At 37.4% G+C, this 14,943-nt stretch overlaps 1 protein-coding gene across 5 annotated transcripts in view; it reads left to right on the top strand.

Moving 5' to 3' along the window:
• Positions 1-14,943, top strand: part of SLC24A2 (solute carrier family 24 member 2) — a 111,002-nt gene that overhangs the window by 71,822 nt on the left and 24,237 nt on the right. For 4 of the 5 annotated variants that reach the window (XM_085041743.1, XM_085041745.1, XM_085041744.1 and 1 more), the window contains exons 5-7: positions 1,454-1,504; positions 8,866-8,955; positions 10,552-10,634. In XM_085041743.1, the coding sequence (XP_084897869.1) occupies positions 1,454-1,504; positions 8,866-8,955; positions 10,552-10,634 (224 nt within the window). The remainder of the gene's footprint in view (positions 1-1,453; positions 1,505-8,865; positions 8,956-10,551; positions 10,635-14,943) is intronic. The other variant, XM_085041748.1, reaches the window with a different exon arrangement.

Below are 14,943 nucleotides of genomic sequence, written 5' to 3' on the forward strand. Positions count from 1 at the left end.
TCCTGATTGTCTTTTATCTCTCACTTCAGAGGGGAAGCAAACAGATTTAAATGGAATTGCCAGAGAGTGAAGTGTCCTGCCTTTCTGCCACCTTTTTTTTTTTTTTTTTTTTTTTTTTTGAGATTTAGAATTCACAGTTGTTGGTTTCCTCTGAAATCTCTTCTGTTCATCTGCTAAGTCAGAAGCCTCATGCTAGTCTGTAAATTCTCGTTTGTTGCTGTGGTGTAATGTTTTTCTCAACTTCATTTCTGCAGCCCCTGTCCACCAGCGTTTTGTTCTCCATTTCTTTATTTACTCTTAGACTCCTTTTGGCAGACTCCTTCTGGCATTTGTGTTCCAGTCCTTTCCTCAATCTCTAGCGAATGCCTCAGCCCAGATTCTAGCAAAGCAGACCCCAGACATATGAAGGCAGAGATCAGTGAGAATAAGTATAAACAAAGGTGCTCCCCATAGAGTCAATAAATACTGAGCCCTAATTAAACAGGACGAGTGGTTCCAAATGCTGTATGTAGGGAAGTCCATATTGAAGTTATTGGGAGCTCTTTCCAGGTAAGGAAATTAAATCTTTAGGACTAAAATCAAGATAGTAGGACGATAGCTTCTTATACATACTAGCAGCTACAAAGATTTTGTTGCAAGATTAAGAACATTTTTACAAAACAGTTTATGCATTCTATATTGCTATAAAACAATATATTAAATTCTGTCTTTAAATTACATCTTTCTTTGCTTTAAGAGAAACCTAATGTCCTGTTCTGTTGGGCATATTTATGGGCAAGTAAGACACTGCATTGTTCAAGCAAGACCATATGAATATTTGTAACTCATTTTTATAAAGTATAACTATAAAAAATCATAACAATCCAATCATACTTATTAAAAAGTAGAACAATTATAATATACTGTATTTTTTAGTAATATGGCATAAGGAATTCTCTATCACTGCAAATGATATAAGAAATGTTCACTTGGCAGGTTCCTTTTTTTTAAATAAAAGGATCTCTCAAAGTATCAGATTTGATATCACAGTATTTTACAGTTAAAAACTAATAGTCAGGCCTCTACTGAAATTGATGTTTATGAAAAATTGTTGAAAAATCATAGTGCATCAACGAAAAACAAAATAAATACTGCTGATTAGGTACTCTCAAGGTTTATGATGTTTCCCCAAATGTAAAGGCCCCAAATTGGCAAGAAATTTGAAAAGGCTAAATTTTAGATGTCAGTGCTTCTCCTACATCTCATTTTAGCAAGTTTCACACTTTAGCTAAAGTCAATGACTTGTGAAATTCTGGGCGGTACAGCAGTACCATTTCTGTAATCTGTGTTTCGTTGTCCTGCAAAATGTTTTGCATAGTCACTGTTCCAGTTTATGAAGCACATGCAAAAACATGTACATTTCTTGAATGTCTGCTGGTTCCTTATCTCTGTGTCTTTTACTGTGATGTTATAGAGCTTGGATCATATGGAAACCTAAAATATTATGACACAATGACTGAAGAAGGTAAGAAATATTTTAGAATTGTTTGTATCAGCTTTTTTTGAAGCCCTTTGAGCGCCTTTTATATGTTTACATTTTCCTATGTTTTTTTCTTGGTCCTGTTTTCAGTTTCTCCATTTTTGAATAACCCCTTTTTGCATGTCTTCATTGATGGCTCAGTTACAACTCTTTTTTCAAGTTTTTGTTTTCAACATTTCAGTTCTGCTACTTAAGGAAATACAAGATAAGGAAATACAATGGGATGCTTTTAGCAAAGAACATACATGCAAAACCATACTTGCAAAATATATGGGGAAGTATAACGTAGACTTTAGATGTTTATTTGATGCCATGTTTTACAATGCATTCAAGAAGAGGAATTTATTAATGGATTTTCAAATCACTCTGAGAGCAATTGCTAAGTGACTTTAGTTTACTGTATTATTGAAAAGTAATGAACAAACTTTAAAAACTAGGCATGTTTATTCCTGGAGTATTAACTGTATGCTTAATTGCAATGCAAAAAAATTGCCGTTTGAAATCCTCATTCTAGCAATACAAGAAGGAAGTAATTAGGGTCTGAATCAGGGCTCAGTGAAATCTCAGGAAATTTTTCTGCTGATTCAAAAGCATTGCAGTTCTGTCATACTAATTCAGGAAAGCAGTTAACTGTGTACTAAATTTCCAACACATGCTTTTAGTCCTGGTGCCGTCAGCATTTCTACAGTTTGGAATTATCCCTGAACTGAGACCTGATTGTCTGTAGGATCAAGGCCTCTTGTCCAACTCTCTGATTATAATGCTAGACAGATGTTTTCATTATGTTAAGTTTAGAAATTAGCAGCATGTTTGGGGATGGGGAAAATCTTGGGGCCTGTAGGAAAGTTAGCTGCCTGTTCCTACTTGGTTTTAATCTTGGGAATTTAAAACAAATACCTTAATTCTCTGTTTTTAAAAACACAGTTGTTTTCTAGCATAAAATAATCTTGAAGATTTTAAGAGAATCTTCATTACATTACTCACTCATGATCATTCTGGAGGGAGGATGGGAAGTGACAGCTCCTATTTGTTATTTTCTGTATGTTATGGTTGTATGGATACAGCAATATAACCATCCTATTCTGGGGCTGGCTGTGGGAGGCAGTCTCATGCACCTTTGTGCCAGGTGTCGGAAGATGTTTTCATCTGTAGCAGGCCTGGGCTCATAGACTGGTCTTGCTTCACTGCCCTCCATTGTCCAGATTAAGCATCTGGTTCACAAGGGTGGCACCAGTATTAAAACCAATGGCAACAATATTAACATGGGCCACTCAGATATGGCTATCAGAGGTTAATAAGAGGTATATCCTATCTCAATCTCCATTACAATCCATTGCAATCCATTACAGAAGCAATTTATCTTTCTAGTTTTAAACCTGCATAAATTAAGGTTTTTAATTTTTATGGTGAAGTATTAAATCTACTATTTCAAAAGTAACCTTCTGAAATTCCTAAATATCCTATTAACAACTAAATGTAGTTACTTGTAGGGAAACGCCCATTGCAGTATGATACATACATTTATATGTATCTTATTACTGTGTAATGCTGTTAATATTCAGTGTTATCTCAGAAAGCACTTCTCATGAATAAATAATTCAGGACCATACTGTAGCAACAGGAACAATAGAGTAGCAGAAATAAAAAGGAAGCTCTTCATCTTTAGAAATGCTAACATTGAGAAGAGTCTGTGATGCAGTTTACCTTCTCAAACACAACTCTCATCATCATTTTCACTTGTCTTTCACAAAGCAAGTAATGAGTAGAGTATCCCAGAAATTGTATTTTGATCAAGGTATACTATATTGTCAACTTTCTGTTTGGATTTTCAGAAGTTTAATTGCTATCACTCTGCATCACACTTATTTGCATCACCCATCTACTTCCCTGTCTTCCTGTTTTTTGGCAACTTAGCCATAGGAACACATAAATCTAGTTACAAATCCATTGATTTTTTTTCTAATAAATTACATCCTTATGTTCAGGCCTTCAAACCTGGAGTGGAGATAGGGAATATTCTTTCAGTCTTCCAGTAGAGAAACACAGGTGCATTTATACTTCCTGCTGTATCAGAACAACCAGAGACAAAAATTAATGGTTAGGCTGTAATACACAATCAGATTCTGCCTAATGGCCAGAAAGCCATTGTGCTCCACATCTTAGAAACTGATCTCTCTTGTTTTTATTTTTCCTCTCTGGTCTGAAAAGGGCTTTAAATTAATATTAGATTAATCAGGCCCAACTGGGAGAGTAAATGTGCCCTACAAGATGGTAACAGACCCTCACAGTAATGTGCTCCACCAACAGCCAACAAAATTATGAAATTGCGTGTGTTTTCATTTGATACTTCTGCCTGATCTTAATGTTAAAGGAGAAGGCATGTAAGGTAGATTTCTGGAATTGATCAGTAGTGACTAGTTGTGTTCCACAGCAGGCCATGAGGAGAATTAGTAAGTACAATTCAGGGTGCTCAACAGCCACAAATTTGACATCTTCAGCCTCATGAAAGCTTGGCTACAGCTACATCAGTGCAGTAATTTTCTTTTGATCAATGACCGAAAATTACGCAAATGTAGAGTCTTGAATTTTTTAAATGAATGAATTTTTTAAGAACTGTTTTCCCAGCAAATCAAAGGTTTTTCTGACCCAGGGAGTCTGTAGTCTGGAATTTAGATTATAGTTAAGGATTGACTTTTTAATATATCTTTTATCAGGAGGAGAATCTCTGCCAACTGATGCCAGCTGGTTACTCATGCAGATCAAGGCATATCTACATTATACAATACTGATTTGTTTGTACCTATTCAAACAAAACCAATTTAGTTTTAAGCTACCTTCTCTGACAATCATCTGGCCTTGACCATCTCTTCCTTCTACTTCATTCTTTGTGAACTGAAATGGGCTGCAAAATCTGTTGGAGTTTAGTGAACCTAGATTAATTAAGAGTTTTCTGTAGCAATCTATTCTATTTTAGGTACAGGGAATCATGCATTCTCATTCACCTAAACTCTCATTATACCAGCTGCTATGAAAATCTCTGTTACATATGTAGGACTGTTACAGAGGAAACACAGGCACCTTACTTCTAGAAATAAGAACAGTAACATAAAATTCCTATGGTTTATTTTAGTAACCTCACCTGAAGATAAGAAAAAAGACATGAGAGAAGATCTGTGCCTAAGATTGACCCTAGTGGCTTTCTGAAAATTGGAATGACTTAGATATGTCCTCAGCTGGGTTTTTTTTTTTTGTTTTTTTTTTGGTAGTTCTGTGTTTCCCTTTCAATGAACAAGTTTTGATTTGGTTTAGAGGAGGAAAATGGCAGAGAAAGGGAGGGAGGGAGGGAGGGAGGGAGGGAGGGGGCATTGCTCCACTGTCTTTTTACATGCCACTGTCTTCATGCAGGCAAGTACTACTGCTTTCGTCAGTTTCTTGTTTTTGATAGCTAATAATGTCTTTTAATCATTTCCCTGCACTTTTGTTACCTACACTGTGTGAATAAAATTGAAGGTAATGATGTAAAACAATGTAAATTGAACCATGCATGTACTGAGAAATAAAAATAAACCAAAATACATTTGCCATTTCAAATGTTGATTTCAACTTCCATGACAGTGACTTATAACTGTGGAACAGTCTCCTGAATGAAATGGTGTAACTTTAAACTGTTAAAAGTCAGTGTTAGAAATTCTTTCTAAAGATAGTGGCAGATTTTTGTAAATATGAAAAAAAAAATGGAGAACACATTCAATTAAGCTAATCTAAAGCAGTGTGAATCTCTGTGAAGACATTTTCTTTTCAGTTCAATAATGGCCATGTTTCTCCATTTAGAAAATCTACACTGTTTCAAACAATCTCAAATAAAATACTAGAATATCCTCAAATTCTTCTTCATTTTAATTAACATCTAAAATTGAACCTTTAATTGAAAAGTCCTATGCCATTTTGGAGTAGGTGAAGACATGGATGGCTCCACAAATATTTTTCTGAAAACATTTCAGCTGTATCCTTTGCATTGCTTGCATAATATTCATTTGTATATATGTAGCATCAGAAGCCAAATTCTTGAACATATGAAGCTGAGTTGGAGTCTGAAAAGCTAGCACAATCCTTTAGCACACTAAAATTACATCAGGCACCTTTTAATATCTACACATTCTTCTGGATAACCATTTTTAAATGCCCCTGCTCTTTCAATAGAAGTTAGGAACCACCATGATTCAGCATTTTGGCTTAAAATATTTGGGGATATGATTTGCTTTTTTTCTGATTTTTTCTCTTTTATCTGCTATCCAAAAAAAATTCCCCTTCTTTCCTTCACTTTTTCTTTAGCCCTTCGTTACTACTTATCTTCTAATTACAATCTCTGTCTCTTAGCCTGTGCAGTGAAATAAATAATGAGATGCCTTGTTATTTATGATTGTGTCCTATGCTTAAATACGATTCTGCAGGTGTTTTACCCTATGTGCCAAAAAACATAATATTTGCAAAATATTGTGAATTGCTAATTTTGATTTCTTTGGGGTTTTCTTTAGAGCATGATGTGTTTCTGAAAAGATAGGGACTGTGGAAAGGACAGCATTTCTTATTAAATATTTGTGTTATTTTTATAACTTTCCAAGTGGTTTGCTGTTGAGAAATTAGTTCCCCTTCCCAGCAAATGATAGTTGCTAGTCCCTGTGAACTGCTCATATGCTTTACATACAAAAGTGAGGGTACAGAGGTTTGACACTTCCATTTTAAGGAGGGAAGAGAGGATTTCTTTCTTGACTTATGATTTATCCTTGTGTGCTTGGAATTTCTCCTGGCTTTTAGCTTGGAAACAAGTGACTATTATCCAAATAACTGAATTAATTAATGACTTCTTACTTTTACATTCCAGTGTTAGTCTGTTATATAGTTCCATTGAAATGTCTTCTGGCCTTAAGTCTGTGCTGGTTTTGCTGCAGTTTGCAGTTTCCAATGGAATTTTTTAACTGGAGATAAAGAATTAAAAGAGCTACAGGCCCTGTATATTAATAGTGTTCTTAATTAGAAGTGTACTGTACAATAGCCACAAGTTTAAAAAAAATTAAAATAATAGAAGTGCAGTAGCAAACAAGGTAACAATAAAGGCAGACACATCAACTTTCTACACAACAAAGGCAGATACATCAACTTTCTACACAACATACACATCATAAGCTGTCCAAAGAGTCCTTACATAGACAGTTCAATCAATGCAGAGAAAGGATTCATTTCACTTAATATTTGACATATTTGACATTGCCTAGTTTGAATGTCTCATTTGGATATATTGGTCAATACAGAGTGACAGAACATGGGACCTCTCTTAGGATGGGATATGTTGCCTTGGAGAGAGCATGGAGATTGAGATGCATGGTTAGCCTAATGGGAGACAAAAAAACCCCAACCTGGCAGGTTTAGAAGAAAATTTACCTTTAAGAAGCTGATATGAAAATCACATATTCTGGACATTTCTTATTCCCCTTCTGAATCACTGAATCACAGAATAAGCTGAGTTGGAAGGCAAAGGCACCCACAAGGATCATCAAAGCCTAGCTCGTGGCCTTGCAAAGCACCATCCCCAAGAGTCACACCATGTGCCTGAGAGCATTGTCCAAATGCATCTTGAACTCTGTCAGGCTGCTGCTGTGACCACTTACCCTGGGGAGCCTGTTCCAGTGCCCAGCCACCTTCTGAGTGAAGAACCTCTTTCTAATATCAAACTTAAACCTGCCCTGACACAACTTCAGGCCATTCTCTTGGGTCCTGTCTCTGGTCACCACAGAGAAAAGATGAGTGTCTGCCCCTCCCATCTCCTTGAGAGGAAGTTGTAGACTGCAATGAGGTCTCCCCTCAAGTCTCCTCCTCTCCAGGCTGAACAGACCAAGTGACCTCAGCTGCTCCCCGTATGGCTTCCCCTCAAGCCTCTTCACCATCTTTATTAGCCTCCTTTGGATGCTGTCCAATAGCTTCATATCCTTCTAAGTATTGTGGCACCCAAAGCTGCCCCCAGCACTGGAGCTGAGGCTGCCCCAGTGCAGAGCAGAGCAGGACAATCCCCTCCCTTGCCCATCTGGCCATGCTGTGCCTGTTGCCCCCCAGGACACACTTGCCTCTCCTGGCTGCCAGGGCACTGCTGACTCTTGTTCAACTTGTCACTGACCAGGACCCCCAGGTCCCTTTCTGTGGCACTGCTTTCCAGCACCTCATTCCCCAGTCTCTCTATACATCCAGGGTTGCCCATCCCAGGTGCAGAATCCAGCACTTTCCCCTGTTGAACTTCATATGGTTGGTGTTTGCCCAGAACCCTGATTTGTTGGGGTCTCTCTGCAGGGCCTCCCTGCCCTTGAGGGAGCCAGCAGCTCCTCCCAGTTGTGTGTCGTCTGTGAACTTGCTCAGTGTCCCTTCCAGTCCTGTGCCCAGGTCGTTTATGAAGATGCTGAAGAGCACAGGGCTGAGGATGGAGCCCTGTGGAACCTCACCAGTGACAGGTCCCCAGGCTGATGTCACCCCATTCCCTGTAACCCTTTGTGCCTGACCCCTGAGCCAGCTGCTCACCCATCACAGGTTGTGTTTATCTGGCTGTGGGCTGGGCATTTTGTCCAGAAGGATCCTGTGAGAGACAGCGTTGAAAGCTTCACTGAAATCCAAAAAGATCACATCATGTGGCTTTCCTTGATGAGCTGGGTGTGTTACCTTGTCAGAAAAGGAAATCAGATTTGCTAAGCAGGGCTTTCCTTTCATGAAGCCATGCTGACTGTGACCAGTGAGTGGGTTGTCTTTCACATGTTTTTCAATAACTCCCAGAATAATCTTCTTCATAATTTTACCAATCATGAGTGAGTAGAAATCCACACAGACACATAGATGAGTCCAAAGTGACAAAGTTGACCATGCTCACTATTATACGATATACGGGTTAAATGAAATTCTGTTCTACTGTAGTAGATTAGAGAACTGAAACTGTTTGTGTTTGTTTATGATATTTTCATTCATCTATATTCATCTTCTGCTTTGGCTGAAATCCTGCAGCAGTGCATTTATAGCTGGAACTTTACTGACTTCTTCCGAAGCAAAATCATATATTTCAGTTTCAATTTCTTGTTCTATTCATTGCTGAGATCTCAAAAGAAATTTTACATTTTTATTTCCACAAAAAAAGAAAGAATAGAAAACCTCACCCTATATATATGAACATGAGATAGTGTTTAATAGTGTATTTCCTGTTTGAGGAGGCATTGAAATGGATTGTCAGCACTGATCTATGGAGCCTAAGCGATGGAAAAGAAACGTTGCATCTCAAAAGATTGCATTGTAATAATGACAATACTCTCTTTTAGGAAAGTTCAAGGAAAGGGCCTCAATTCTGCATAAGATTGCCAAAAAGAAGTGCCAGGTGGAAGACAGTGAAAGACAGAATGGAGCTGCTGGTGAGTGCAACATTACAGATTTGTCACCTGTTCCTGAAAGCCTCTTTCACTGTTTTATTTTGTTGGAAAATTGTTAATCATTACTTTCTCTTACATAATTTATGCTATTTTAGTGAAAATACTCTGATTCTCTGTACCAAAGAGTATAACATTTATGGATGGGACAGGAATTAAATACAAGAATAGAAAGCCAGTCAAAGCATATAGAAAGCTGTCTGGCAGGTTGCAAAGGAAAAACAAAGCTGATTTTGGTTATATGTTGAAGTGATGGAGAGGAAAAACTTCCACCCTTGGTACCACCCTTATGTATGGTACCACCCTTGTCACAAAAAGCATTAGCCTCATATTTAAGATTTGATTTGTCTGCATACTACTTGCTGGGAATCATTTAGGTCCATCTATGCTAATCATGCAAAATTAAAGGTTTTCCATTAAGGCAAGAATATATATTTTAGTTCCAAAGTTCCTATGCTTAAAAAAAATCTGTACTATGTCCTGTTTTCTCTACCTAATCGTATTATCTGCATTAGAAAACCAGATACAAATGTGTCCAGTAAAATCTGAATAATTTTATTACTTGACACTTTTTCTGACCTTGTGTTATGTTTACATATTATTTGCTTCCAAAATCAGGCAGTTAGTTGGGGCAGTCTGTTAATAAGCCAAAATGCTGCAGTGAGGTTAAGAGGCAACACACGTATACTGAAATAATTACAGATAGTCTGGCACTCCACTGTGGCTGTGATGTCAGATTTTTAATTTAGAAGAATCTCAGGATAGGAGTAATGTAACTAGGCAGCTGTATTTACTTCTGTGCACAAGAGCATACCATAAGGCATGTTGAACTTGAGTAAGGTATTTCATATTGCCATTCCCCATTACTTTATATTGTCCAGGGAATTTTTGGCCATTGACACATTTATGTACTACATACTTAGAGAGGTAATTTCTGCTTAGAGAATTCCAGGATAGTCAAACTAAGAATAAATTTGAATAAATTTTGAATCAGAAACCAAAGGCCCAGCTTTATCCGTTAAATTCCTGTGGAAGTTTAGCACAGGGACTGCAGGAATCTGGTTTAAAGATCATCCACTGTTAATGGATGTTATTACACCATCTGTTTATGCTTTCCCCACATTTTTGCATGAGAGACAGCAGGATTACTTCTTGGAAGTAAATTCACTAATTGCAGGGTTAATGTGTTATAAAAGTTAGATCATTGAATGTATCCCCTCATCTGTAAATGCAGCATGTTGCATTCTGTAATGTCAGGGGTGAATGCTCTATGTCACTTTTTACCTGAAGCATTAGGCTCAGTGAGTTTAGCATAAACAAAGAGCACTGAGTATTGCAATGACCTTACATATTTCTCTAAATGCTAGATCACTGCTTGTAAGGTTTTTATTCAAAATGTGTACCAGGCAATGAAAGACAAAATTTTTTCCCTCCCTTTTAATACAGATGTTGGTTCAACTTTCGGATTTGATAATTTGCTCAAACTGAATATATGACAAGTGTTTCACTAGTATATGTGTTATTTAATATTCTGATCTGTTGTTTTCCCACTCTTATCTATGGATGATGTCACCGAGAAAGGTGCAAAAGTGGAAGTTGCAGTAACACCACCAAGTGATTCGGGACCAGTGCAGAATGGAATCGCCCATAATGTTGAAGAAGAGGTTAACTACTTTTTTATTCTTCTTTTTATTCTTGTATTGGTAAACATATTGCATGCTTGATAGTGCTTTTCACTGAAAGTAAACATCTTAATAGAAAGAAGCTGACAGTTTTTTTTCTGTTTGAACAGTTTACAATATATTTAGTCTTCATTTACAACTGAACCCAATGTAGAGTTTGCCATATGTGAAAGCTGTTCTTCTGTGTTAGTGTTACACATTCAGTGTTACATATTCAGGGTAAGGTAAGATGGTAGTCTGGAATCTATTCTTTTAGGAAATGTATTTTTACTTTACAGATAACATGTTTGCAGCCCTAAATACAGCTAATAGATATTCCTTGTCACGTTGCACAAAGCCTGTTCTCTTAAGAGAACCTGTCATGATGTGTATCATGGACTAGTCAAAATTCATCACGAAACAGGACCTGTAGACAAACTTCTGCATCCTGCCTTCTGATACCTTGCTTCATAAGATTTTTTTCCCACTGAGATTGTTCAGTGAAAACAATGAAGCAAAAGCAATCTAAAGCAATCACATATCACAGCAATGTCCACATGCTATCAATTCACATTGTAATAAAACATTTCCTAGGCTTGTTCAGGAATCTGCAAGATCAAGGAGTTTAATCATTTGAGACAATGGTTTGAATTTCAAGAAACTGCAGGGGAAGAAGGGAAAATTATTGCAAGAGTAAATTACTCAGAAGTGCCATCCTTTCCTCTCCCTTTAGACATTCTAAATTTGCAGTGAGGCAGGCTTTGGAACTTCTTTGTTAATTTCAGCAAGTATTAGGACATTCTGAACAACAATTCCTATGTATTAGACGTGGGATACGTTATTTATCCTTATCCAAATGGCACAATAGAGCACAGCAGGAAGGTTTGTAACTGGTGGAGGAGTGAGTCTGCAGATTTAGCTCCATCAATCTGAATGAAAGGATTTCAGGTATCTGCTGTCAAAATAAAAACTATCTCCTAACAACATTTTGAGATGGTCCATGCTGGATTCCTCCCCAGTGGCCTTTCCAATTTTCTCTTCTTCCAGAGGTAACCTGGCAGCTCTCTTAGGCTGCTTGAGTCACTGATAAGATGAAACCAATTTTTTAATTTAAAAGTATATACTGGCATTTTTGTGAGGCTGTAATAAAAATGGTCTACTCATCGATGGAATAAATAAATAGGCTTCCATAATACTTCAGACCCTAGTTCACTGTCAGGGTCTCTGCCAGCTCTGTAGTGTACCAGTTTCCTCAATGTATTGTCTGGCTTTTTGTGTGTAGCTTCCTTAAACACCTTCCCAAACTGTAGCCTCACTCGGAAGCCAACACTGGGCTCTTCAGTTTTCTTCTGCTCTGTATATTGACTTCATGGACACTAACAGGATTAACCTCAATTTATGGAAGACAACAGAATTTATAAGCAACAACAGAAGCCCACACACAGGATTTCTGTGACTCTATTCACTGATGAAGATTATAATTTGAAAAAGGGAAATTTGTCATTGCCCTCCTAAGCCTTCTTTTTAGCTTTGCCAGACTTGACCTACAAATGATCTTGAATTTTGATCTTTTTGTAACCAGCTGCTCTTCATTGTATATTCACATAATTTGCATCTGTTTCTATATAGAATTCAACCAGGTATCTCAACATTTTGATGATTTTTCCTTACTCTAATGCAAAAGGAATTGCTGTAGTGTCAGAATTTGGATAGACAGTATAAAATTGCTTCTCTCCAGTTTCCAGCTTGTATAGTCTAAAGATATGATTTTGTGATCCATAAGTGCTGTTTAGAAAAATCTCTTTAAAAAACTGTTAGTGCCTCCATGTTATGGTAATGATAATTTAGAATTGGAAAAATTAGAGTCACTGTCAACCTGGACAAACAAAGCTGAAAATATGCCTTTGGGGGGAAAACTGTTGTCCTGAAAACTGTGGGATGTGAAATGGATATACTCTCATAGCAGGTCATCCTAAAACATATTTACAGTGATGATACAGAAGACCTGCATAGAGTTCTAATTCTTTCTCCTCCATTGTCAAGTTCCACTATAGTCCTCATGCTTTTCCCTCTTGCAAAACAAGCATAGTCATATTTGTGGGTTTTTTTCTTACTTTTCACTGGTGCAGATTATAGTGTCTGGGTCTAAATCCCTAGACACAAGCATTTTAGAATATCAATCTCTATATTGGAGTTAGAATTGTCTGAAAACAAGTACATTAAATATCCTATGTTCCTCTAGTAAAAACAGAATATGCACATAAATCGATTTTACTTATAAACTCCCTATTATTTTAAAATTAGAATGTTGAGAAAAGACCCTGTGAAATGAAGGTCTCAGGTAAGAATGCAAGCAAAGGAAAAAAAATAGCTTCCATATGGTATTTTAATTTTCATATATTTGTAATTTTTTTTAAAAGCATAATACTCAAATAGCCATGATTGTGTTTTCCATATACCTATCCTGCTTTCTTCAAGGAGCTTTTAAAGAACATCTTCATATTTTTTTTCCAAATTCTTCTTCTTTCCTTCTTTCCTTCTTTTTCAAGAAAGAAGGAAAGGCTTATACAATGCTGAAATACCACACAAAACAAATTCAAGGACACTGTCAGTGAGTTCTGCAAGATATTATGAGCTAGGTGTATTTCACCCAATTTACTCTTTTTTTTTGTTTTTAATATTTTCGTTTCTGTCTTCTAAGCTCCACTGTCTTGCTTTTCCGTTTTTGCTAGGACCTTAATTCCATTTTTCTTACTCCACTGTCCTCCAGGGAAATTCAGCTGTTCTCTTTCTAGCTCAAGCCCTTGAGCAACAAGAACTGTCTCCTGATGCTGCTTGCAGAAATTCAAAAAAGGCTGTCCAGAAAATGTACCCAGCAACCCAACCATTTGTGCCAGATAGTAAGACGCATACCACCCCACTTAGCTGTAAGCAGCAGCCAATACCCTACAATTTTTGACAAAATTGGAATCATCAGCTAAGAAGGGCAGAGGCTGTGCTCTCCTTCCCATTCCCTAGCCACCACAGGAGGGAACAATACCTCCTCCCACTGTACCATCTGTAAGACATTACTGCTTTATTTGAAGTCAGAAATTGCCTTCCTTTCTGCTAGATGTTGCATCTTCCTTAGGGATTTTGTTCTACTTACAGCGTTCCGTCTCTTAACCTTTAGCAGGTTGCCACAGAGGAGACGACTGTGTTATATAAAACTTCATACAGCGGTACCAAGAGTGGATAAGAAAATACAAGAAGGCTAAAAGGACACTTACTATCTCATTAAATGTTTTATAAAGTGCCCTTCAGAGAGTCATCCTTCTGAGAAGTCCAGTTCCACCCCCCGCCACCTTCTTAACTAGCATTTGGTAGTCGTTTTAACCTGTGGCTTACCTAAAAATAGTTTCCAATCTGAAGATAACACCTTTTCCTCCCACCTACACATACACACACTCACACACGCACATACACACATACACATGTGCACAGCTTTTCCAGTTTCTGTGGAAACCCCACTGGAAAATGTTTACATGCCTACCATGACTGAGATAACTTTTCCATGAAAGTATAAGGCAATTCTTATGTCGTAGGAGAATGGTGCAAAGGCTTCATTGTTTGCACAGGATTTAATCCGCTTACCTGAGCAACAGCCTGGGAAAGCATGTTTTGCCCACTGAAGAGCAGCAGCACCATGTGCTGCATTTCAGGACAGAACCCTGATGGGGACATATCTCCCCTGCCCTGGAATACTCATTCCGTTTACATCAAATTAGCATGGTGTGAATGTGGGTAGCGTTGCATGCTCTGTCTCAGAGTATTAATCTCAGCCGTGTTGGACAATACTATTTTGTAGAGAAAGAGGGTAGAGAAGATTAGATCAGCCTTCATTGTAAGCCCATGATATATTCCAGCATCACTGGTATTTGTTTGATTCATCGTAAAAAAAATTATTTTCCAAACTATTTTTTCAGTTGCCACACCTGATCTAAGATAAATGTCTGCATCTTCTTTGCTCTTTATAACTCATAAAGAAGGTGCTGCTGTCAAAAGAGGTTGATCTTTATTTTCCCAAGGCTAGTCAGTTGCCTATTCCACATTTTTGGCTGCTGTATACCAGTTTGACTTACTTGAAAATAAGGACTATGAAAAATAGCATGAAGACAAAGGCTTATTCTTCAGAAGTACCTCCATGATACCATAGCTCTTATTTGTCACAGTGGGCCGCATTTTGTTTATTACAGTCTAAGAATTTCTTCTCAAATTCCCGAAAGAGTGCTGGCAATAACATAGCATAAAAACCAGCATATAAGCTCTGGGA

Source organism: Lichenostomus cassidix, chromosome Z (genome assembly GCF_008360975.1).
Source record: "Lichenostomus cassidix isolate B80296 chromosome Z, HeHo_3.0, whole genome shotgun sequence".
NCBI classification, from domain to species: Eukaryota; Metazoa; Chordata; class Aves; order Passeriformes; family Meliphagidae; genus Lichenostomus; species Lichenostomus cassidix.